At 44.2% G+C, this 26,295-nt stretch overlaps 2 protein-coding genes and 1 long non-coding RNA gene across 6 annotated transcripts in view; 2 read left to right on the top strand and 1 right to left on the bottom strand.

Moving 5' to 3' along the window:
• LOC118381925 (uncharacterized) overlaps positions 1 to 9,910 on the top strand; it is a 59,349-nt gene extending 49,439 nt beyond the window's left edge. The window contains exons 6-7 of one of the 2 annotated variants that reach the window (XM_052523978.1): positions 9,008 to 9,136; positions 9,465 to 9,910. In XM_052523978.1, the coding sequence (XP_052379938.1) occupies positions 9,008 to 9,136; positions 9,465 to 9,502 (167 nt within the window). In that variant the 3' untranslated portion in view covers positions 9,503 to 9,910. Of the gene's footprint in view, positions 1 to 9,007; positions 9,137 to 9,461 lie in introns of both variants that reach the window. The other variant, XM_052523977.1, reaches the window with a different exon arrangement.
• LOC118378608 (myeloid cell surface antigen CD33-like) overlaps positions 1 to 26,295 on the top strand; it is a 111,512-nt gene that overhangs the window by 15,398 nt on the left and 69,819 nt on the right. For both annotated transcript variants that reach the window (XM_052523980.1, XM_052523979.1), the window contains exon 5: positions 3,538 to 3,594. In XM_052523980.1, the coding sequence (XP_052379940.1) occupies positions 3,538 to 3,594 (57 nt within the window). The remainder of the gene's footprint in view (positions 1 to 3,537; positions 3,595 to 26,295) is intronic.
• Positions 4,234 to 8,862, bottom strand: LOC127931409 (uncharacterized). Of its 2 annotated transcripts, none has more exons than XR_008141010.1 (3): positions 7,395 to 8,862; positions 5,296 to 5,869; positions 4,234 to 4,485 (listed from the first exon to the last, which is right to left on the bottom strand). It is a non-coding gene; the product is annotated as an uncharacterized LOC127931409 (long non-coding RNA). The 2 variants fall into 2 exon arrangements; XR_008141011.1 differs by lacking the exon at positions 4,234 to 4,485 and adding an exon at positions 4,542 to 4,580 and having other exon boundaries at positions 5,412 to 5,869.

The raw sequence follows: 26,295 nt of genomic DNA, 5'->3' as shown, positions 1-26,295 counted from the left end.
GGATTGAATTTGTTGTTGCCTAATTGTTTTTTGGTAGGTTTCCAAACTGCATTCCTTCCATCTGTAGCATTTCTTAATGTTACTCAGTTCCTTTGGCTTTGATGCCTCATGATTGAGTATTGCTCTGTTTAAGTAGAGTGTGATTTTGCTGTGGTCTGATAGGGGTGTTAGTGGACTGACTGTGAACGCTCTGAGAGACTCTGGGTTGAGGTCAGTGATAAAGTAGTCTACAGTACTACTGCCAAGAGATGAGCTATAGGTGTACCTACCATAGAAGTCCCCTCGAAGCCTACCGTTGACTATGTACATACCCAGCGTGCGACAGAGCTGCAGGAGTTGTGACCCGTTTTTGTTGGTTATGTTGTCATATTTGTGCCTAGGGGGGCATATGTGGGAGGGAATGCTGTCACCTCCAGGCAGGTGTTTGTCCCCCTGTGTGCTGAGGGTGTCAGGTTCTTGTCCGGTTCTGGCATTTAGGTCGCCACAGACTAGTACATGTCCCTGGGCCTGGAAATGATTGATTTCCCCCTCCAGGATGGAGAAGCTGTCTTCATTAAAATATGGGGATTCTAGTGGGGGGATATAGGTAGCACACAGGAGGACATTTTTCTCTGTTAGGATAATTTCCTTTTGAATTTCTAGCCAAATGTAGAATGTTCCTGTTTTGATTAATTTAATGGAGTGAGTTAGGTCTGCTCTATACCAAATTAGCATACCCCCTGAGTCCCTTCCCTGTTTCACACCTGGTAGTTTGGTGGATGGGACTACCAGCTCTCTGTAACCTACAGGGCAACCAGTGGGTCCGTCTCCTCTATACCAGGTTTCTTGCAGGATGACAATGTCTGTATTACCAATTTCTTTGGTGAAGTCCGGGTTTCTGCTCTTTAGGCCAAAGGCAGATGACCTCAGGCCTTGGGTATTCCAGGATAATATAGTGAAGGCTTTTTGTTCCATAGAGTGTCCAATGTTGTTAGTCGTGGTTTGGCCTCAGGCCAGTAAGTGTGAGCAGAGCCTGCTGAGCAAATGGTACATGCCATTGGCTTGGGCGAGTGTGAGAGTGGGGGTTGGGACTGTTTGCCCGCTCACTACCTGGGCGTATGTGTGGCTTCCATGTTGAGGCCCTCTTTGCGGGGGTGGGGTGCATGGGGTGGGCAGGAGTGGCATAGGTCTGATCTGAGGGGGCCTAAATGGGGTGTGGGCATGGTTGACGTGGGGGGTGTTGATTGGTTGGGGTGGGGGTGTGGATGTGTCTGGGTATACTGTGGTCTGGATGTAATTCCTCTTGGCGTGGGTCCTCTATGTGTAGGTCCAGGGGGGGGGTCCTGCAGATCTGGGAGGGTGTCTCGCTGGTCTGGGTGGGGTGTCTATTGATCTGTTGCTCCTGTGTGAAGTGTGTGAAGTGTTGGGGATACGTTTGAGAGCGATGTCCTTTAGAGTTCGGGCAAAGGTGGGCACTGCTGCCTTGTTTTTTTTCTTCTATATATTTCCCATTTGAGTCAATAAGTAGTACAATCTGTGTCTTGTGTTTGTCCTCAGTGGGTGTGGGGGGGGGGGTTGTCAGAAGGGCTATCAGGGTGGCTGACAGGGGGTGCTCAGAGGGGGTGAGAGCCTCTGGGCTTGGGGTTCTTCATTTGTCTGTTCTGCTGTGATGTCGACTCTATGGTCAGGGTCTGGTGTGGACTGTTCTGCTGTGGTGTCGAGACTTTTGTTGGGTGCTGAGGTGGGCTGTTCTGCTGGCTTCTCTGTGGGGGTGGCCACCTCTCTAGTGGGTTGTTCTCTGTCACACGCCGTCCCCCTCAACTTCTCCTCCATCCCCCTCACCCTCTCCTCCATCCCCCTCAACCTCTCCTCCACCAGCAGTCTGATACTCTCCTCTAGTGCTCTGTTCTGCTCCTCTTTCTCCTGTTGTATTTGTCTCACCACTGTCCAAAGTGCAGATATGTCTCTGTCCACCTCCAGCTCTCCGGGTCTGGTTAAGGGGCTGTTGTTGTGCTGGACTGTTGTCTGGGTCTGTGCTGACTGAAGTGTAATCACCTGCTGTTCCAGCTCCACCTGCCTTATCTCCAGCTGGGTGAATTTGTCCTTCATTTCAATGAGGGAGTGGTAATCTGTGCTGGGAGGTTGACTCTCCGCTGGGGGTTGCTCGTCTGTGGGGTTACATAATGAAGAGGTCTGGTCTGACCAGCTCGATGTGGGGGTATCTTTATCAAGGGAGAGCTTCTCCTGCTGGGCTAATTCTTTGATTAGGTGAAAGTCCAGCTGAAACTGTTTGGGGTTACTCTGTACCATTACTGTTCCGGACTTATAGATATTTATATTACTTGACTCAGAGTCCTCGTTAATCAAGTATTCTGAGTTTCCACCCCTCGTTAACCCCCCTCTCTTAACAAAGGGGTAGTGTGCTAATATAGCACTGTGCCATGCCAGGGGATGGTTTGTGTGGAAGATAAGGTTGCTGTCTCTATCTCTATCTCTCTGTCTCTGTGTCTGTCTGTCTGTCTCTCTGTCTGTATCTCACTCTCTCTCTCTGTGTATTGTCTGTCTGTCTCTCTCTCACTCTCTGTCTTTCTGTCTGTCTGTATTTCTCTCACTCTCTGTCTTTCTGTATCTCTTTGTATTGTCTGTGTGTCTCTCTCTCTCACTCTGTCTGTATGTCTGTATCTCTCCCTCCCTCTCTCCACCCCATGGACTTTTGGGGCATGGCCTTTCAGGCTATGATTTCTCTGTCTGTCTGTATGTCTGTCTCTCGCGCTCTCTCTCTCTCCATGCTTAGAATAATGTGTTGTAAATGCTTCTTAAATCTTTGAAAATTCAGCTTGATGCTTAAAAAAGTGATTATACACTTGTATTTAGAATTCCAATCTCATGACAACTATTTCATCTTAGTCAGCAAAACGACTAATAATTGTTGCACATGGTTCAAATCAAACCAAATTTTATTTGTCACATACACATGGTTAGCAGATGTTAATGTGAGTGTAGCGAAATGCTTGTGCTTCTAGTTCCGACAATGCAGTAATAACCAACAAGTAATCTAACAATTCCAAAACTACTGTCTTATACAGTGTAAGGGGATAAAGAATATGTACATAAGGATATATTAATGAGTGATGGTACAGAGCAGCATAGGCTAGATACAGTAGATGGTATCGAGTACAGTATATACATATGAGATGAGTATGTAAACAAAGTGGCATAGTTAGTGGCTAGTGATACATGTATTACATAAGGATGCAGTCGATGATATAGAGTACAGTATATACGTATGCATATGAGATGAATAATGTAGGGTAAGTAACATTATATAAGGTAGCATTGTTTAAAGTGGCTAGTGATATATTTACATAATTTCCCATTAATTCCCATTATTAAAGTGGCCTGAGGTTCAACCATATTCTCTTGCATGTTACTATTTATGTCATGGAGTCAGATCTACATAATAATAGGCTAATTTCACAGTCTTAATACAAGTTGAAGGTGATGTATATATAATATACTGTTTATACACTATTCAAATATGTCTACACTACTATCCAGGAAGTACAGCCTCTACTGCAAGACCAGCCTTGTCAACCACCTCCCCATCTTCTGCTGGTATTGTATTTAATACTATTTCCCTTCTCAGCTGTGTGGTAGATTGTATGAGCGGTACATCATGGGGCCAAATTCAGATATATTACCTTGGTCAATACACAAAGCATGTATTTGGACATGAAACTAAACTTTCATGTTACATTTTAGAACTTGGCTGTTGTGCCGTTCACACTTCTCTTCCTGTGTGAATTTCTGCCAAATACCAATACTCCAGGTTTAAGGTGTTATATAACCTTTTAATTATATAGTGGATGGTGTGAACAATCATAATCCATTACACACAAATTAAAAACTGTAATGTTTTCCTCCTCCTCTTCGTCTGAGGAGGAGAGGCGAGAAGGATCGGAGGACCAATGCTCAGCGTGGTAGGTGTTCATGGTTTTTTTAATATGAGAAACTCAAACATGAACACACTACAAAACAATAAATGTGGCAAAACCCGAAACAGTCCTATCTGGTGCAGAGAACACAAAGACAGGAAACAACCACCCACAAAACCCAACACAAAGACAGGAAACAACCACCCACAAAACCCAACACAGACCTATCTGGTGCAGAGAACACAAAGACAGGTAACCACCCACAAACCCCAACACAGACCTATCTGGTGCAGAGAACACAAAGACAGGTAACCACCCACAAACACCAACACAGACCTATCTGGTGCAGAGGACACAAAGACAGGTAACAACCACCCACAAAACCCAACACAGTCCTATCTGGTGCAGAGAACACAAAGACAGGAAACAACCACCCACAAACCAACACAGTCCTATCTGGTGCAGAGAACACAGAGACAGGAAACAACCACCCACAAAACCCCAACACAGACCTATCTGGTGCAGAGAACACAAAGACAGGTAACAACCACCCACAAACCCCAACACAGTCCTATCTGGTGCAGAGAACACAAAGACAGGAAACAACCACCCACAAAACCCAACACAAAGACAGGAAACAACCACCCACAAAACCCCAACACAGTCCTATCTGGTGCAGAGAACACAAAGACAGGAAACAACCACCCACAAAACCCCAACACAGTCCTATCTGGTGCAGAGAACACAAAGACAGGTAACCACCCACAAACCCCAACACAGACCTATCTGGTGCAGAGAACACAGAGACAGGAAACAACCACCCACAAAACCCCAACACAGACCTATCTGGTGCAGAGAACACAAAGACAGGTAACAACCACCCACAAACCCCAACACAGTCCTATCTGGTGCAGAGAACACAAAGACAGGTAACAACCACCCACAAACCCCAACACAGTCCTATCTGGTGCAGAGAACACAAAGACAGGAAACAACCACCCACAAAACCCAACACAAAGACAGGAAACAACCACCCACAAAACCCAACACAGACCTATCTGGTGCAGAGAACACAAAGACAGGTAACAACCACCCACAAAACCCAACACAGTCCTATCTGGTGCAGAGAACACAAAGACAGGTAACAACCACCCACAAACCCCAACACAGTCCTATCTGGTGCAGAGAACACAAAGACAGGTAACCACCCACAAACCCCAACACAGACCTATCTGGTGCAGAGAACACAAAGACAGGAAACAACCACCCACAAACCCCAACACAGACCTATCTGGTGCAGAGAACACAAAGACAGGAAACAACCACCCACAAAACCCAACACAAAGACAGGAAACAACCACCCACAAAACCCAACACAGACCTATCTGGTGCAGAGAACACAAAGACAGGTAACCACCCACAAACCCCAACACAGACCTATCTGGTGCAGAGAACACAGAGACAGGAAACAACCACCCACAAAACCCCAACACAGACCTATCTGGTGCAGAGAACACAAAGACAGGTAACAACCACCCACAAACCCCAACACAGTCCTATCTGGTGCAGAGAACACAAAGACAGGTAACCACCCACAAACCCCAACACAGACCTATCTGGTGCAGAGAACACAAAGACAGGAAACAACCACCCACAAACCCCACCCACAAACCCCAACACAGACCTATCTGGTGCAGAGAACACAAAGACAGGTAACAACCACCCACAAAACCCCATCTGGTGCAGAGAACACAAAGACAGGTAACAACCACCCACAAAACCCAACAGACCTAACTGGTGCAGAGAACACAAAGACAGGAAACAACCACCCACAAACCCCAACACAGACCTATCTGGTGCAGAGAACACAAAGACAGGTAACAACCACCCACAAAACCCCATCTGGTGCAGAGAACACAAAGACAGGTAACAACCACCCACAAAACCCAACAGACCTAACTGGTGCAGAGAACACAAAGACAGGAAACAACCACCCACAAAACCCAACACAAAGACAGGAAACAACCACCCACAAAACACAACACAGACCTATCTGGTGCAGAGAACACAAAGACAGGAAACAACCACCCACAAAACCCCATCTGGTGCAGAGAACACAAAGACAGGAAACAACCACCCACAAAACCCAACACAGTCCTATCTGGTGCAGAGAACACAAAGACAGGAAACAACCACCCACAAACCCCAACACAGTCCTATCTGGTGCATAGAACACAAAGACAGGTAACCACCCACAAACCCCAACACAGACCTATCTGGTGCAGAGAACACAAAGACAGGAAACAACCACCCACAAACCCCAACACAGTCCTATCTGGTGCAGAGAACACAAAGACAGGTAACCACCCACAAAACCCAACACAGTCCTATCTGGTGCAGAGAACACAAAGACAGGAAACAACCACCCACAAACCCCAACACAGTCCTATCTGGTGCAGAGAACACAAAGACAGGAAACAACCACCCACAAAACCCAACACAAAGACAGGAAACAACCACCCACAAACCCCAACACAGTCCTATCTGGTGCAGAGAACACAAAGACAGGTAACAACCACCCACAAACCCCAACACAGTCCTATCTGGTGCAGAGAACACAAAGACAGGAAACAACCACCCACAAAACCCAACACAAAGACAGGAAACAACCACCCACAAACCCCAACACAGTCCTATCTGGTGCAGAGAACACAAAGACAGGAAACAACCACCCACAAACCCCAACACAGTCCTATCTGGTGCAGAGAACACAAAGACAGGAAACAACCACCGACAAAACCCCAACACAGTCCTATCTGGTGCAGAGAACACAACGGCAGGAAACAACCACCCACAAAACCCAACACAGACCTATCTGGTGCAGAGAACACAAAGACAGGAAACAACCACCCACAAACCCCAACACAGTCCTATCTGGTGCAGAGAACACAAAGACAGGTAACCACCCACAAAACCCAACACAGTCCTATCTGGTGCAGAGAACACAAAGACAGGAAACAACCACCCACAAACCCCAACACAGTCCTATCTGGTGCAGAGAACACAAAGACAGGAAACAACCACCGACAAAACCCCAACACAGTCCTATCTGGTGCAGAGAACACAAAGGCAGGAAACAACCACCCACAAAACCCCAACACAGTCCTATCTGGTGCAGAGAACACAAAGACAGGTAACAACCACCCACAAACCCCAACACAGTCCTATCTGGTGCAGAGAACACAAAGACAGGTAACCACCCACAAACCCCAACACAGACCTATCTGGTGCAGAGAACACAAAGACAGGTAACAACCACCCACAAAACCCCATCTGGTGCAGAGAACACAAAGACAGGTAACAACCACCCACAAAACCCAACAGACCTAACTGGTGCAGAGAACACAAAGACAGGAAACAACCACCCACAAAACCCAACACAAAGACAGGAAACAACCACCCACAAAACCCAACACAGACCTATCTGGTGCAGAGAACACAAAGACAGGAAACAACCACCCACAAAACCCCATCTGGTGCAGAGAACACAAAGACAGGTAACAACCACCCACAAAACCCAACACAGACCTATCTGGTGCAGAGAACACAAAGACAGGAAACAACCACCCACAAACCCCAACACAGTCCTATCTGGTGCATAGAACACAAAGACAGGTAACCACCCACAAACCCCAACACAGACCTATCTGGTGCAGAGAACACAAAGACAGGAAACAACCACCCACAAACCCCAACACAGTCCTATCTGGTGCAGAGAACACAAAGACAGGTAACCACCCACAAAACCCAACACAGTCCTATCTGGTGCAGAGAACACAAAGACAGGAAACAACCACCCACAAACCAACACAGTCCTATCTGGTGCAGAGAACACAGAGACAGGAAACAACCACCCACAAAATCCCAACACAGACCTATCTGGTGCAGAGAACACAAAGACAGGTAACAACCACCCACAAACCCCAACACAGTCCTATCTGGTGCAGAGAACACAAAGACAGGTAACAACCACCCACAAACCCCAACACAGTCCTATCTGGTGCAGAGAACACAAAGACAGGAAACAACCACCCACAAAACCCAACACAGACCTATCTGGTGCAGAGAACACAAAGACAGGTAACAACCACCCACAAACCCCAACACAGTACTATCTGGTGCAGAGAACACAAAGACAGGAAACAACCACCCACAAAACCCCATCTGATGCAGAGAACACAAAGACAGGTAACAACCACCCACAAAACCCAACACAGACCTATCTGGTGCAGAGAACACAAAGACAAGAAACAACCACCCACAAAACCCCATATGGTGCAGAGAACACAAAGACAGGTAACAACCACCCACAAAACCCCAACACAGTCCTATCTGGTGCAGAGAACACAAAGACAGGTAACAACCACCCACAAACCCCAACACAGTCCTATCTGGTGCAGAGAACACAAAGACAGGAAACAACCACCCACAAAACCCCATCTGGTGCAGAGAACACAAAGACAGGAAACAACCACCCACAAAACCCAACACAGACCTATCTGGTGCAGAGAACACAGAGACAGGAAACAACCACCCACAAAACCCAACACAGTCCTATCTGGTGCAGAGAACACAAAGACAGGTAACAACCACCCACAAAACCCAACACAGTCCTATCTGGTGCAGAGAACACAAAAACAGGAAACAACCACCCACAAAACCCAACACAAAACAGGCTACCTAAATATGGTTCCCAATCAGAGACAATGACTAACACCTGCCTCTGATTGAGAACCATATCAGGCCATACATAGAAAAGGACAAACTAGACACACAACATAGAATGCCCACCCAGCTCACGTCCTGGCCAACACTAAAACAAGGAAAACACACAAGAACTATGGTCAGAACGTGACAAAAACACTCAGCTAGATCGTTGGTGTTCAGACAGAGGTGAAGTTGTAGAGGTGTTTGGCTGATGGATATTGGTCCTCAACATCGTCTGTTGATCGTTGTGTGATACAAATGTTACTTTCATGTAAATCAATCTAAATTATTGACTGTGTTTAATCCCTGTCTGTCTCATTGTCCAGGTACCAGTAATGCTGTTAAGTTGCCCATCAGTCACATCATGCTCTTTGTGACACTGACCATCATGGCTGCCATAGTCACTATTCACACAAGGAGGATCCGCCCACCCAAGGCTCTGCCCCCACAAGCAGGTGAGAGTCACGGGCATTGGTCCAGTTCCATTTAGGTTCCTAACTCCTCCCACAACATCAGAGTTCACAGGTCTGAAAGGACTGTATAGACCTAAACATTATGAATGGTTCCATCAATCCATAGAACACATGGAGCAAACAACACATTACATTCACATATTCTGATCTTCAGATGTGTGAACTGAAATGGAATCAGGTCATAAATAGTCCTTTGACGTAGTCATCTTGTCCATCGAATTCCCTATTAACTAGTTCATCTTTATGGTCTGCTATAGAATGAATGGTGAGACATGTTGTCTGATGTATTGTTTTGTTCTCTGTATAGAAGAAGCCTCTGGTATTGAGATTCATGTCCTGGAGGAATGACCCCTTGTTCCTCACTCTTCTCCCTGTGCTGGACTAAGACTTTCAAACTGTCTGTAGCTTTATTGATTCAGTAACAGAGGACATTATACATGTTTTTAAAGCTGATGTTAATCTATTTTAGTGCATAGTGTGGAAGATGTATTCATTTGTAGTTGTGTTCTCTTATTTTAGTATCTTTTTTTATACAACTCTATGTAGTAGGGATTCAAATATCAGCAAACCTTGGTTGATGTTTTACATTTTTGCTGTCCATTGTGAATGACGTCAGCATGGAGAAATTCCTTGGTTTTGTTTAATTAATAAGTTGTGTCATAAGCAGACTTAAAATGAGCACAATGCTTCTTCTAAAATGTATATTAATTACTAAAACTGTTTTTAAATAAACTAATAAAAATACAGTACTTCCAACTTGTCACTTACAGGTTTTTTCAGACTACGCTTCCACAATGTTTATTTAATTTATTTTTATTTCACCTTTGTTTAACCAGGTAGAACAAGTTCTCAACTTGTAAGGTAAAGCATGAATGCATTGTCCCTATTTAATTTACAACCTTCTTCTAGTCAGCAGCAAAGATAGATTTGTCTGTCCTTTTTCTGAAAGCCTATTCAGAATTTCTATGACAAAATAAAGAATTTGAAGCAGTAGAAGGCCTAGCTTACCATAGCCACCAGTTCTTCCCGTTGACATTCCAAATGACTTTAGCCTACAGCCTTCCTTCTAAATAATGTTACAGACTTCTCCATTTATCACCTTTACCCGCAGCAGAGTTTCTTGCCAGGAGTAGTGGTGCTGCCTGTAATCCAAGCATCTGGAGTCTAGTCTGTAGCACGCTTTGCTAAACTGGTGTCCACACCAAGTTAAACAGGTGTCCGCACCAAGTTAAACAGGTGTCCACACCAAGTTAAACAGGTGTCCACACCAAGTTAAACAGGTGTCCACACCAAGTTAAACAGGTGTCCACACCAAGTTAAACAGGTGTCCACACCAAGTTAAACAGGTGTCCTCACCAAGTTAAACAGGTGTCCTCGCCAAGTTAAACAGGTGTCCTCACCAAGTTAAACAGGTGTCCTCACCAAGTTAAACAGGTGTCCTCACCAAGTTAAACAGGTGTCCACACCAAGTTAAACAGGTGTCCTCGCCAAGTTAAACAGGTGTCCTCACCAAGTTAAACAGGTGTCCTCGCCAAGTTAAACAGGTGTCCTCACCAAGTTAAACAGGTGTCCTCACCAAGTTAAACAGGTGTCCTCACCAAGTTAAACAGGTGTCCTCACCAAGTTAAACATGTGTCCTCACCAAGTTAAACAGGTGTCCACTCCAAGTTAAACAGGTGTCCACTCCAAGTTAAACAGGTGTCCTCACCAAGTTAAACATGTGTCCTCACCAAGTTAAACAGGTGTCCACTCCAAGTTAAACAGGTGTCCTCACCAAGTTAAACATGTGTCCTCACCAAGTTAAACAGGTGTCCACTCCAAGTTAAACAGGTGTCCACACCAAGTTAAACAGGTGTCCTCACCAAGTTAAACAGGTGTCCTCACCAAGTTAAACAGGTGTCCTCACCAAGTTAAACAGGTGTCCTCACCAAGTTAAACAGGTGTCCTCACCAAGTTAAACAGGTGTCCTCACCAAGTTAAACAGGTGTCCTCACCAAGTTAAACAGGTGTCCTCGCCAAGTTAAACAGGTGTCCTCACCAAGTTAAACAGGTGTCCTCACCAAGTTAAACAGGTGTCCTCGCCAAGTTAAACAGGTGTCCTCACCAAGTTAAACAGGTGTCCTCACCAAGTTAAACAGGTGTCCTCACCAAGTTAAACAGGTGTCCTCACCAAGTTAAACAGGTGTCCTCACCAAGTTAAACAGGTGTCCTCACCAAGTTAAACAGGTGTCCTCGCCAAGTTAAACAGGTGTCCACACCAAGTTAAACAGGTGTCCACACCAAGTTAAACAGGTGTCCTCACCAAGTAAAACAGGTGTCCTCACCAAGTAAAACAGGTGTCCTCACCAAGTTAAACAGGTGTCCTCGCCAAGTTAAACAGGTGTCCACACCAAGTTAAACAGGTGTCCACACCAAGTTAAACAGGTGTCCTCACCAAGTTAAACAGGTGTCCACACCAAGTTAAACAGGTGTCCTCGCCAAGTTAAACAGGTGTCCTCGCCAAGTTAAACAGGTGTCCACACCAAGTAAAACAGGTGTCCTCACCAAGTTAAACAGGTGTCCTCACCAAGTAAAACAGGTGTCCTCGCCAAGTTAAACAGGTGTCCACACCAAGTAAAACAGGTGTCCTCACCAAGTTAAACAGGTGTCCTCACCAAGTAAAACAGGTGTCCTCGCCAAGTTAAACAGGTGTCCACACCAAGTAAAACAGGTGTCCTCGCCAAGTTAAACAGGTGTCCACACCAAGTAAAACAGGTGTCCTCACCAAGTTAAACAGGTGTCCTCACCAAGTAAAACAGGTGTCCTCGCCAAGTTAAACAGGTGTCCTCACCAAGTAAAACAGGTGTCCTCGCCAAGTTAAACAGGTGTCCACACCAAGTAAAACAGGTGTCCTCACCAAGTTAAACAGGTGTCCTCACCAAGTAAAACAGGTGTCCTCGCCAAGTTAAACAGGTGTCCTCACCAAGTAAAACAGGTGTCCTCACCAAGTTAAACAGGTGTCCTCGCCAAGTTAAACAGGTGTCCACACCAAGTTAAACAGGTGTCCACACCAAGTAAAACAGGTGTCCTCGCCAAGTTAAACAGGTGTCCACACCAAGTTAAACAGGTGTCCTCACCAAGTTAAACAGGTGTCCTCGCCAAGTTAAACAGGTGTCCACACCAAGTTAAACAGGTGTCCACACCAAGTTAAACAGGTGTCCTCGCCAAGTTAAACAGGTGTCCACACCAAGTTAAACAGGTGTCCTCACCAAGTTAAACAGGTGTCCTCACCAAGTTAAACAGGTGTCCTCGCCAAGTTAAACAGGTGTCCTCGCCAAGTTAAACAGGTGTCCACACCAAGTTAAACAGGTGTCCTCACCAAGTTAAACAGGTGTCCACACCAAGTTAAACAGGTGTCCTCGCCAAGTTAAACAGGTGTCCTCACCAAGTTAAACAGGTGTCCTCGCCAAGTTAAACAGGTGTCCTCACCAAGTTAAACAGGTGTCCTCGCCAAGTTAAACAGGTGTCCTCGCCAAGTTAAACAGGTGTCCTCGCCAAGTTAAACAGGTGTCCTCACCAAGTTAAACAGGTGTCCTCGCCAAGTTAAACAGGTGTCCTCACCAAGTTAAACAGGTGTCCTCACCAAGTTAAACAGGTGTCCTCACCGAGTTAAACAGGTGTCCACACCAAGTTAAACAGGTGTCCTCACCAAGTTAAACAGGTGTCCTCACCAAGTTAAACAGGTGTCCACACCAAGTTAAACAGGTGTCCTCGCCAAGTTAAACAGGTGTCCTCGCCAAGTTAAACAGGTGTCCACACCAAGTTAAACAGGTGTCCTCACCAAGTTAAACAGGTGTCCACACCAAGTTAAACAGGTGTCCTCGCCAAGTTAAACAGGTGTCCACTCCAAGTTAAACAGGTGTCCTCACCAAGTTAAACAGGTGTCCTCGCCAAGTTAAACAGGTGTCCACACCAAGTTAAACAGGTGTCCACACCAAGTAAAACAGGTGTCCTCACCAAGTTAAACAGGTGTCCACACCAAGTTAAACAGGTGTCCTCGCCAAGTTAAACAGGTGTCCTCGCCAAGTTAAACAGGTGTCCACACCAAGTTAAACAGGTGTCCACTCCAAGTTAAACAGGTGTCCTCGCCAAGTTAAACAGGTGTCCACACCAAGTTAAACAGGTGTCCTCACCAAGTTAAACAGGTGTCCACACCAAGTTAAACAGGTGTCCTCGCCAAGTTAAACAGGTGTCCTCGCCAAGTTAAACAGGTGTCCTCACCAAGTTAAACAGGTGTCCACACCAAGTTAAACAGGTGTCCTCGCCAAGTTAAACAGGTGTCCTCGCCAAGTTAAACAGGTGTCCTCGCCAAGTTAAACAGGTGTCCTCGCCAAGTTAAACAGGTGTCCTCGCCAAGTTAAACAGGTGTCCTCGCCAAGTTAAACAGGTGTCCTCGCCAAGTTAAACAGGTGTCCTCACCAAGTTAAACAGGTGTCCTCGCCAAGTTAAACAGGTGTCCACACCAAGTTAAACAGGTGTCCTCACCAAGTTAAACAGGTGTCCTCACCAAGTTAAACAGGTGTCCTCACCAAGTTAAACAGGTGTCCTCACCAAGTTAAACAGGTGTCCTCACCAAGTTAAACAGGTGTCCACACCAAGTTAAACAGGTGTCCTCGCCAAGTTAAACAGGTGTCCTCACCAAGTTAAACAGGTGTCCTCGCCAAGTTAAACAGGTGTCCTCACCAAGTTAAACAGGTGTCCACACCAAGTTAAACAGGTGTCCTCGCCAAGTTAAACAGGTGTCCTCACCAAGTTAAACAGGTGTCCACACCAAGTTAAACAGGTGTCCACACCAAGTTAAACAGGTGTCCACACCAAGTTAAACAGGTGTCCACACCAAGTTAAACAGGTGTCCACTCCAAGTTAAACAGGTGTCCTCACCAAGTTAAACAGGTGTCCTCACCAAGTTAAACAGGTGTCCACACCAAGTTAAACAGGTGTCCTCGCCAAGTTAAACAGGTGTCCCTCCAAGTTAAACAGGTGTCCTCACCAAGTTAAACAGGTGTCCACACCAAGTTAAACAGGTGTCCTCACCAAGTTAAACAGGTGTCCACACCAAGTTAAACAGGTGTCCTCACCAAGTTAAACAGGTGTCCTCACCAAGTTAAACAGGTGTCCACACCAAGTTAAACAGGTGTCCTCGCCAAGTTAAACAGGTGTCCTCGCCAAGTTAAACAGGTGTCCTCGCCAAGTTAAACAGGTGTCCTCACCAAGTTAAACAGGTGTCCACACCAAGTTAAACAGGTGTCCTCGCCAAGTTAAACAGGTGTCCACTCCAAGTTAAACAGGTGTCCTCACCAAGTTAAACAGGTGTCCTCGCCAAGTTAAACAGGTGTCCACACCAAGTTAAACAGGTGTCCACACCAAGTAAAACAGGTGTCCTCACCAAGTTAAACAGGTGTCCACACCAAGTTAAACAGGTGTCCTCGCCAAGTTAAACAGGTGTCCTCGCCAAGTTAAACAGGTGTCCACACCAAGTTAAACAGGTGTCCACTCCAAGTTAAACAGGTGTCCTCGCCAAGTTAAACAGGTGTCCACACCAAGTTAAACAGGTGTCCTCACCAAGTTAAACAGGTGTCCACACCAAGTTAAACAGGTGTCCTCGCCAAGTTAAACAGGTGTCCTCACCAAGTTAAACAGGTGTCCTCACCAAGTTAAACAGGTGTCCTCACCAAGTTAAACAGGTGTCCTCACCAAGTTAAACAGGTGTCCTCGCCAAGTTAAACAGGTGTCCTCGCCAAGTTAAACAGGTGTCCTCACCAAGTTAAACAGGTGTCCTCACCAAGTTAAACAGGTGTCCTCACCAAGTTAAACAGGTGTCCTCGCCAAGTTAAACAGGTGTCCTCACCAAGTTAAACAGGTGTCCTCGCCAAGTTAAACAGGTGTCCTCACCAAGTTAAACAGGTGTCCTCACCAAGTTAAACAGGTGTCCTCACCAAGTTAAACAGGTGTCCACACCAAGTTAAACAGGTGTCCTCACCAAGTTAAACAGGTGTCCTCACCAAGTTAAACAGGTGTCCACACCAAGTTAAACAGGTGTCCACACCAAGTTAAACAGGTGTCCTCGCCAAGTTAAACAGGTGTCCTCACCAAGTTAAACAGGTGTCCTCACCAAGTTAAACAGGTGTCCACACCAAGTTAAACAGGTGTCCACTCCAAGTTAAACAGGTGTCCACTCCAAGTTAAACAGGTGTCCTCACCAAGTTAAACAGGTGTCCACACCAAGTTAAACAGGTGTCCTCACCAAGTTAAACAGGTGTCCACACCAAGTTAAACAGGTGTCCACACCAAGTTAAACAGGTGTCCTCACCAAGTTAAACAGGTGTCCTCACCAAGTTAAACAGGTGTCCACACCAAGTTAAACAGGTGTCCTCGCCAAGTTAAACAGGTGTCCACTCCAAGTTAAACAGGTGTCCTCACCAAGTTAAACAGGTGTCCACACCAAGTTAAACAGGTGTCCTCACCAAGTTAAACAGGTGTCCACGCCAAGTTAAACAGGTGTCCTCGCCAAGTTAAACAGGTGTCCACACCAAGTTAAACAGGTGTCCTCACCAAGTTAAACAGGTGTCCACACCAAGTTAAACAGGTGTCCTCGCCAAGTTAAACAGGTGTCCACACCAAGTTAAACAGGTGTCCTCACCAAGTTAAACAGGTGTCCTCACCAAGTTAAACAGGTGTCCACACCAAGTTAAACAGGTGTCCACACCAAGTTAAACAGGTGTCCTCACCAAGTTAAACAGGTGTCCTCGCCAAGTTAAACAGGTGTCCACACCAAGTTAAACAGGTGTCCTCACCAAGTTAAACAGGTGTCCTCACCAAGTTAAACAGGTGTCCTCACCAAGTTAAACAGGTGTCCTCACCAAGTTAAACAGGTGTCCTCACCAAGTTAAACAGGTGTCCTCACCAAGTTAAACAGGTGTCCTCACCAAGTTAAACAGGTGTCCTCGCCAAGTTAAACAGGTGTCCTCACCAAGTTAAACAGGTGTCCTCACCAAGTTAAACAGGTGTCCTCACCAAGTTAAACAGGTGTCCTCACCAAGTTAAACAGGTGTCCTCACCAAGTTAAACAGGTGTCCTCACCAAGTTAAACAGGTGTCCTCACCAAGTTAAACAGGTGTCCTCGCCAAGTTAAACAGGTGTCCTCACCAAGTTAAACAGGTGTCCTCACCAAGTTAAACAGGTGTCCTCACCAAGTTAAACAGGTGTCCTCACCAAGTTAAACAGGTGTCCTCACCAAGTTAAACAGGTGTCCTCGCCAAGTAAAACAGGTGTCCTCGCCAAGTTAAACAGGTGTCCTCACCAAGTTAAACAGGTGTCCTCACCAAGTTAAACAGGTGTCCACAGCAAGTAAAACAGGTGTCCTCACCAAGTTAAACAGGTGTCCTCACCAAGTTAAACAGGTGTCCTCACCAAGTTAAACAGGTGTCCACAGCAAGTAAAACAGGTGTCCTCACCAAGTTAAACAGGTGTCCACACCAAGTTAAACAGGTGTCCTCACCAAGTTAAACAGGTGTCCTCACCAAGTTAAACAGGTGTCCTCGCCAAGTTAAACAGGTGTCCACACCAAGTTAAACAGGTGTCCTCACCAAGTTAAACAGGTGTCCACACCAAGTTAAACAGGTGTCCTCGCCAAGTTAAACAGGTGTCCACACCAAGTTAAACAGGTGTCCTCACCAAGTTAAACAGGTGTCCTCGCCAAGTTAAACAGGTGTCCACACCAAGTTAAACAGGTGTCCACACCAAGTTAAACAGGTGTCCTCGCCAAGTTAAACAGGTGTCCTCGCCAAGTTAAACAGGTGGCCACACCAAGTTAAACAGGTGTCCACACCAAGTTAAACAGGTGTCCTCGCCAAGTTAAACAGGTGTCCTCACCAAGTTAAACAGGTGTCCTCACCAAGTTAAACAGGTGTCCACACCAAGTTAAACAGGTGTCCTCGCCAAGTTAAACAGGTGTCCTCACCAAGTTAAACTGGTGTCCACACCAAGTTAAACATGTGTCCACACCAAGTTAAACAGGTGTCCTCACCAAGTTAAACAGGTGTCCTCGCCAAGTTAAACAGGTGTCCTCACCAAGTTAAACAGGTGTCCTCACCAAGTTAAACAGGTGTCCTCACCAAGTTAAACAGGTGTCCTCACCAAGTTAAACAGGTGTCCACACCAAGTTAAACAGGTGTCCTCACCAAGTTAAACAGGTGTCCTCGCCAAGTTAAACAGGTGTCCTCGCCAAGTTAAACAGGTGTCCTCACCAAGTTAAACAGGTGTCCTCACCAAGTTAAACAGGTGTCCTCACCAAGTTAAACAGGTGTCCTCACCAAGTTAAACAGGTGTCCTCACCAAGTTAAACAGGTGTCCACACCAAGTTAAACAGGTGTCCACACCAAGTTAAACAGGTGTCCTCACCAAGTTAAACAGGTGTCCTCACCAAGTTAAACAGGTGTCCTCACCAAGTTAAACAGGTGTCCACACCAAGTTAAACAGGTGTCCTCACCAAGTTAAACAGGTGTCCACACCAAGTTAAACAGGTGTCCACACCAAGTTAAACAGGTGTCCTCACCAAGTTAAACAGGTGTCCTCACCAAGTTAAACAGGTGTCCTCGCCAAGTTAAACAGGTGTCCTCACCAAGTTAAACAGGTGTCCACACCAAGTTAAACAGGTGTCCACACCAAGTAAAACAGGTGTCCACACCAAGTAAAACAGGTGTCCACACCAAGTTAAACAGGTGTCCACACCAAGTTAAACAGGTGTCCTCACCAAGTTAAACAGGTGTCCACACCAAGTTAAACAGGTGTCCACACCAAGTTAAACAGGTGTCCACACCAAGTTAAACAGGTGTCCTCACCAAGTTAAACAGGTGTCCTCGCCAAGTTAAACAGGTGTCCTCACCAAGTTAAACATGTGTCCACACTACTCCTACAGTCACAGGGAGAATCTGGTTAAGTGGAGAACCTGAAAGGACCAGGAAGAGGATGGAGGTCTGGTTAGTGGAGGAGAACCAGCCAGGATCAGAGAGAGGATGGGGGTCTGATTTAGTGGAGGAGAACCAGCCATGACCAGAGAGATGATGGGGTCTAGTTTAGTGCTGACCTGACTGGACCAAAGAGAGGATGGTTTAGTGGGTGACCTGACAGGACCAGAGAGCAGATGGAGGAACTGGTTTAGTGGGGGACCTGACAGGACCAGAGAGGGGGTAGAGGATCTGGGTTAGTGGGGGACCTGACAGGACCAGAGAGGGGGTGGAGGATCTGGGTTAGTGGGGGACCTGACAGGACCAGAGAGGGGATGGAGGATCTGGTTTCTGGATCTGACCCCGGTCGCCAGTTGAACAGTTTTTCCAGCGGGATATTGGTGCGTCTGGCTTCCGACTGAACTGGCGGGTGTTAACTAGGCTGCAGTGTTTTCATTTTTGGATAAAGGGATATTTCGTCACGACAAGAAGCTCGACTATGCATATAATTTACAGCTTAGGATAGAAAACACTCTGACGTTTCCAAAACTGCAAAGATATTGTCTGTGAGTGCAACAGAACTGATGTTACAGGCGAAACTCAGATAAAAATCCAAACAGGAAGTGCCCCATATTTTGAAAGCCCTGCATGCCAATGACTCTTTATATGGCTGTGAATGGGCTACGAATGAGCTTACACTTTCTACGTATTCCCCAAGGTGTCTACAGCATTGTGACGTCTTTTTACGCATTTATGTTGAAGAATAGCCGAAAGGGACCACATTGAGCAAGTGGTCACATGATGGCTCCCGCAGAAATTATTGCGTAAAGTACAGAAGTAGCCATTTTTCCAATCGCTTCTCATGAGAAACCAATTGTCCCGGTGGATATTTTTTTCGAATAGATATGTGAAAAACACCTTGAGGATTGATTCTAAACAACGTTTGCCATGTTTCTGTCGATATTATGGAGCTAATTTGGAAAACAGTTTGGCTTTGCAGTGACCGCATTTTCCGGTTGATTTCTCAGCCAAACGTGAAGAACAAACGGAGTGATTTCGCCTACAAAAATGACATTTTGGAAAAAAGGAACATTTGCTATCTAACTGGGAGTCTCCTGAGTGAAAACATCCAAAGTTCTTCAAAGGCAAATTATTTAATTTGATTGCTTTTCTTATTTTCGTGAAAATGTTGCCTGCTGCTAGCAGAGCCTAGCATAGCATTATGCCATGATAAACTTACACAAATGCTTGTTTAGCGTTGGCTGTAAAGAATATTTTGAAAATCTGAGATGACAGTGTGATTAACAAAAGGCTAAGCTGTGTCTCAATATATTTCATTTGTGATTTTCATGAATAGGAACATTTTCTAGGGATATTTATGTCCACTGCGTTATGCTAATTCGTTTGAGGCGATGATTACGCTCCCGCATGCGGGATGTGTAGTATCAAAAAGTTTTAAGGAGCGTGGTTAGGCTGGTCATGTATCGGAGGATGCATGACTCCACCTTCTCCTCTCCCGAGCCCGTTGGGGAGTTGCAGCGATGAGACAAGATCTAATTGGGGAGAAAAAGGCTGGGTAAAATACAAAAAAAGGCTAAAATAATCTAACATAAATCATGTAACAGATATAGGACATGGCAGAAAGAGTGTGGCCTTTTCTGTAACTTACAGACTGGAGACTAAATGTATGACAATATGATGAGATGGACACTTTTTATATCATGGAGGTTTCTCTGATCAAAAAGCCTAAACTAAATGTCACCCAATCAAGTAAAAAATGAGCTGACTTGTTAACCTCTTAAGCGCACCCGACACGCAGGCGTGCCATCTAGCCATCTGGAAATGCAAATGCGCTACGCTAAATGCTAATAGCACTCGTTAAAACTCAAACGTTCATTAAAACACACATGCAGGGTACTGAATTAAAGCTACACTCGTTGTGAATCCAGCCAACAAGTCAGATTTTTAAAATGCTTTTCGGCGAAAGCATGAGAAGCTATTATCTGATAGCATGCAACACCCCGAAATACCTGAAGGGGACGTAAACAAAATAATTAGCATAGCCGGCCCTACACAAAACGCAGAAATAAAATATAAAACATTTATTACCTTCGACGAGCTTCTTTGTTGGCACTCCTAGATAGTCCCATAAACATCACTATTGTTTTTTTTTTCCCGATTAACCTGTTCAGGATACCACGGTTTACTGCCCCTTCTGGAGGATTTGGGTACCCATATAAAACATGATACATTTTTGTCAAAAGTTGCTAATATATGCAAATAAAAAATATTATCGAATAGAAAACACTCTAAAGCTTTTAAAATCGTTTAAATTATGTCTCTATGTATAGCAGAACTCTCAAAATCTGCATTTTCCCAAAATATCTCTTCTCATATGAAAAGTTGGGTCACCTTTGACCTCATCGCAAACACCCTTCACAAACAGTCACAGCACCCGGAACAGTCTCCACGTGTTCAGCGTGATCTCAGCTTTCAATGGGACTTCTCATTGTGAGAATCGCCCGCTTGCGAGAGTTTGAGCACACGGTAAGCTCTCAGTCACTCAAAAAAACCTGTGCGCAATGGTCAAGTCCTCTCTCTTTTCCAAGATCGATTGAACAGTGCTTGTGTTTCTGTTTGTTCTCAAAATTGCTGTACACCTTTATAACATGTTAAAGCTTGATTATGAAGTTAGTTTGACAAGTTTACTCGACATATTATATATACTTTCGAAGTTTTGGTGCGCAACCACTTCAATTTTAACTACATTTTTACCAAAATCAGGCTATTTTGAGAACCGAAAGACGCAGACTTGAAAACGGAACGCTAATTTGGTGAGTATAATCCCTTACAGGTCGTTTGATGGAAGAATAACAAAGGTAAGGGAATATTTAATGTATTAATTTTGGGTTTCTGTCGACTCCAAGATAGAGGAGTCATTATGCTACTGTGGGAGCGCCGACTCCATATTATAGTCTAGTGAACGCAAAATGTAACGTTAAAATTAAATGTAACAATGCAATTGCATTTAGAAGAAGTGTATCTTGCTATACATATGTAAAACATGCATATTTAGTCAAAGTTTATGATGTGTATTCCTTGTTAGCTGACGTTATCTGCCGGGGCTATCGTCATTTCTCAGGACATTTGGGTAGCATTTTTTGAACGATGCATCATTGTAAACAGAGATTTATGGATATATATAGCATATTATTGAAAAAAAATGAATGTACTTTGTAACATGTTATATTACTGTCATCTGATGAAGATTTCAAAAGGTTAGTGAAATGATTTTTCTTTTAATCCTGCGTTTGTTGATTGCATATTTTTTCCTACTTGGCTATGCTAATGAGTTATGTCTGCGGTGGTGGTTTGACATAAATATGTGCTATGTTTTCGCCGTAAAACATTTTAGAAATCTGACTTGCTGGCTAGATAAACAACTTGTTTATCTTTCATTTGAGCTATTTTACTTGTTAATGTGTGGAGGTTAAATATTTTTAGGAATATTTTTGCGCATTGTGCGTTATGGTAATGAGCTTGAGCTGTAGTCACGCTACCAGCAGAGGAATAAAACTCCCGAGCTGGTTAAATCGGTCCATATATACCCTAAATATCGATCTATGAAAAGTGTGGGATCCAGGAAAAAACAGCGTTTTAAAACGCAACGTCATTTTTTTACATTAAAAAAGTCTAAGATAAACTTTCACAAAACACTTCTAAATACTTTTGTAATCCAACTTTAGGTATTAGTAAACGTTAATAATTTATCAAATTGATCACGGGGAGATTTGTATTGAATAGCTCCACGTCTTCAAATCATGTTCGGAAATTTCTCCTCCAAAACATCCTGTCGGAGACCGGAAGGAATGGGCTCTCTCTTACTCGTTTGACCAAGAAACAAAGCCCAGGCAATTGACAAGACTGGCGACATCCTGTGGAAGCTGTAGGACTTGCAATCTCAGCCCCATGTAATTTGCTTCCCCATAGACAATACATTCAAGTGGCGCATGGATATTTTTCCCAGTTTTCGGTGATCAGTTTTTCTTGCGCTTTTCGATGAAACACACGCTCTGTTATAGTCACAGCCGTGATATAACCAGTTTTAGAAACGTCAGAGTGTTTTCTATCCACACATACTAATCATATGCATATACTATATTCCTGGCATGAGTAGCAGGACGCTGAAATGTTGCCCGATTTTTAACAGAATGTTCGAAAAAGTAAGGGGTAACCTTAAGAGGTTGATAACATATCCTAACAACAGGACAGGTCAAAGTAAAATGGACAATATGGAATTGACAATCAGGTTACTGACATCTGCTGAACAGAAGTTTCACCTCATGGGCTAAATGGTCATGATCAGTGGTTTTAAGTTTGTATCCGTCAATGTTTGACGAGCTGATTATAGTAAAAAATAAAATATTTCTGCATTTCCCGCTGTGTAAACACATTTCAACTAGGCTCAGGATAAGTCCTGATAAAGTTGGGTAGCTGATATTCAGGGGTTAAATAGCGAAATGAATTATATTCTTGGAGAATATTCTGAAAATACAACTGGTTTGATTTGGAAACAGAGATGCCAGAGGCTGCAGGAAGAGGAGGGGGGGGGGTCAAACAGAGGTCAAACCAAGAGGGTGGATAGAGGTTACACCACAGAAGTATAATGAATCATGCTATTGCTATGAGTTACACTGTGTCCAACAAATAGGGACAGGGACAAATTGAGGATCCTACTTCCCTTTAACTAGCTACATGGCACCACCTCGTGGCGAAACTCATTGGTACGTCAGTCAGAGTATAATGTGATTGGTTTGGTTCCTTATGATCTTGAAGACTCAACACTGGAGGCTACAGCTCTCAGATACACACCTGTTCTACAGTGGAAGAGATACTATTACCCCATTAATACATAATTAATCATTACCTGATTGTAGAAGACACAGCCGGCGCTCCAGACGTCCATCTTCTGAGAGTAGTGTCTGTCCGTTACGAGGCACTCTGGGGTTCTGTACCAACGTGTAGAGATTTACTCTGTGTAGGGCGGGAGTAAACACTCTAATATGAGCCAAAGTCCCCCAGCTTCAGAGTGTCCTTCTGTTTAGGGGAGAAGACACAGAATACTACTACTGTGTGTGTGTGTTATACTGTCCTACCACCAAGTACTGTATGAGGCTGGCTGATTGATGAAGGCTGGAATGTGTTCAAGTGTTCTGAGAAACAAAAACGTTTTCCTTTTGAATTGTTTGGGACATAAAATACTTTTAAAAAACCAAACAATTAGCTCCAAGTGATTTTAATTTTGGAAATCTGTTCCAAAGTATTCCCACACATATTAGGGAGATAAGTACTTGTAATCGTGTCGTAAGCAAGGTTTTAAATTATTATGTTTTAGTCAAATATTAAATATTTTTCGGCTCCTTGCAGTCAATTTGGAGTCTACAAATGATTTATAATTATGTCCCCTGACCATCCACTCAAGAACGAATTGTGAGACGTGGCTGAATCATCATATAACATTTTAATTTTGTTCTGGTAATCTAGTCCAACAGCCTGCTACAAATTTATCCTGAGGAAGAAGTTAGTGTTCTGGACCTGAGGAAAAACGTCTCCTCAGGAAAACAAACCCCTAGAATTTACATTTGTGAAAGACAACTTTGGTTATTTAAAGTAGACCATCCAAATCATGTGAATAAGGTTTTATAATATATTATAACATCTTACCAAGTGTACATGGAGGAGTGATATTTGGCATTGAAGAAGAAGCAGGGTTTCAGGCCTGTTGGTCACATTAGAAAATGGTTCAACACAGAGAGCTAAAAATGGGCTGTTATTGGCAGAGAGGTTTGGAACTCTCTTTCTTATTAGTCTATTAACTCATTTACTGCCTTGTTATGTCAACCTTATCGTGTGGAAATATATAAAGCACCAGAATGAACGTGTTTGACTGCAGTGGGACTTTAACCATGTTTTGAGGCTATATAGCCTGTTTGTTTACAAACAGCAGAGTAATACATCTTATATTTGGGGTTCTGATGGGGACAAAAACAGGTTGTAACTAGAAAGAGTACAGCAACGCACAGAAGTGACTTTTCTTAGGAGATCATTTAAGATAACCCTAACCCCTTTCCCAAACATATCCTAATTCTCCTTACCTGCTATGTACATTCTCCTAACCTGCTACGAGAAATGTATTTCCATCCATAGCTGTATACCATCTGGTAATATCTGCTAAATGACTTAAATGTAAATGTAATGTAATACCATCTAGTAAAACGCCCAAAACAGTGTCTCTATGACAATCCCCATAGAAACAATACAGGCCACTGTTTCCACGGTATCTTTGTGTTGTTGTTGCAAAATGCAAATACGTCAAGATTTTGTTTTCTTCTACTTCTTTTGAAGTTGTGAAATGACCAGCTATGTTATTTTAGGGTGTGGTAAGATGTTGTGGTCAAAAGACAACCAATGAACATATTTCTCTCTCTCTCTCTGCTCAGTCTCAGAAAAACAGAAGTGGTCTGAGCTGAAAGAACCACTAAAAGAAGGACCAGTTGCAGACATAGACATTAATATGAATTCCTCTGTGTACAACTACATCATTGGATGTAGTTACATTCACATCTCTAACATTTAAAATTCCCTCCATTACCAAGGTGGGATATCAGCCTTTAGAGGAAACGTTGTGTATATTTAGTTTGTAAACACATAACCTTTCTCAAATCTTTCCCTTTCTAGACCTTTTAGCTACAAACACAGTTGTGCTGCTTCTATAAGCTGTGTAGGAATTTTTACTTTATTTAACCTTTATTTAACTAGGCAAATCAGTTAGGAATAAATTCTTATTTACAATGATGGCCTACCAAAAGGCAAAAGACCTCCTGCGGGGACATTGGCTGCGATTAACAAATAAATAAATATATATTGCTGGGTTCTTATTTTTCAGAGTAAATAACTCACGGACACTAGAGAAGCTTTAACCAAGTTTAATCATCCCCAAAGGTTATGTACAGCTGTAATCAGACAACTAATCATTTCAGACATCACAGTTTGAATGCATCCTACTTAAGACACTCTTCGTCCTTACAGTTTATGGCTCCACAGGAAAGAAGGTAACAAGATATTATAGATGAATGACAATTTAAAGGTTGATAACATGACAATTCCCACTCTCTCTTAGCCTGACTATGTCTTCAGGATACTTTCCTGCTGGGCTTGGCAAAAATGGAAGCGCTAAAAAGCTTCCTCATTCTTCCACCCAGTCTTCCCCGTCAGACTACAGGATCCAAGAGGTGTTCCCAAGCCATGTCATTCTCACTTTGCTCCTCATCATTTACCTCCATAGCCGCCCCATATATACGTGCGGTAGCCTTAATCAGTTTTACCTCATCTTGAGGTAACTCACACTGAGTATTCATTTTAACATCAATGCCCTCAGCACATGATATCCCTACAACATCACCAAAGTAACCCCTGCTATTACTAACACTACTCCTGACGCATATCTCACAATACCCCTCATTTGCGCTGTATTCCAGATCCATACAGTCACTAAAGCCTCCTGCGCTACTTCTACTGCTCCTTCAGTTACTGTCCCTACAGCTCCTTCAGGTACTGTCCCTACAGCTCCTTCTGTCACTGTCCCTACAGCTCCTTCTGTTACTGTCCCTACAGCTCCTTCAGTTACTGTCCCTACAGCTCCTTCAGGTACTGTCCCTACAGCTCCTTCTGTCACTGTCCCTACAGCTCCTTCTGTTACTGTCCCTACAGCTCCTTCTGTTACTGTCCCTACAGCTCCTTCGGTCACTGTCCCTACAGCTCCTTCAGTTACTGTCCCTACAGCTCCTTCGGTCACCGTCCCTACAGCTCCTTCAGTTACTGTCCCTACAGCTCCTTCGGTCACCGTCCCTACAGCTCCTTCAGTTACTGTCCCTACAGCTCCTTCGGTCACCGTCCCTACAGCTCCTTCGGTCACTATCCCTACAGCTCCTCAGTTACTGTCCCTACAGCTCCTTCAGTTACTGTCCCTACAGCTCCTTCTGTTACTGTCCCTACAGCTCCTTCTGTTACTGTCCCTACAGCTCCTTCTGTTACTGTCCCTACAGCTCCTTCGGTTACTGTCCCTACAGCTCCTTCGGTTACTGTCCCTACAGCTCC

The sequence above is a fragment of the Oncorhynchus keta genome, chromosome 8 (genome assembly GCF_023373465.1).
Source record: "Oncorhynchus keta strain PuntledgeMale-10-30-2019 chromosome 8, Oket_V2, whole genome shotgun sequence".
Classification (NCBI taxonomy): Eukaryota; Metazoa; Chordata; class Actinopteri; order Salmoniformes; family Salmonidae; genus Oncorhynchus; species Oncorhynchus keta.
The sequence above is the reverse complement of the archived record's forward strand: the minus strand, read 5'-3'. Positions and strand labels throughout refer to the sequence as shown.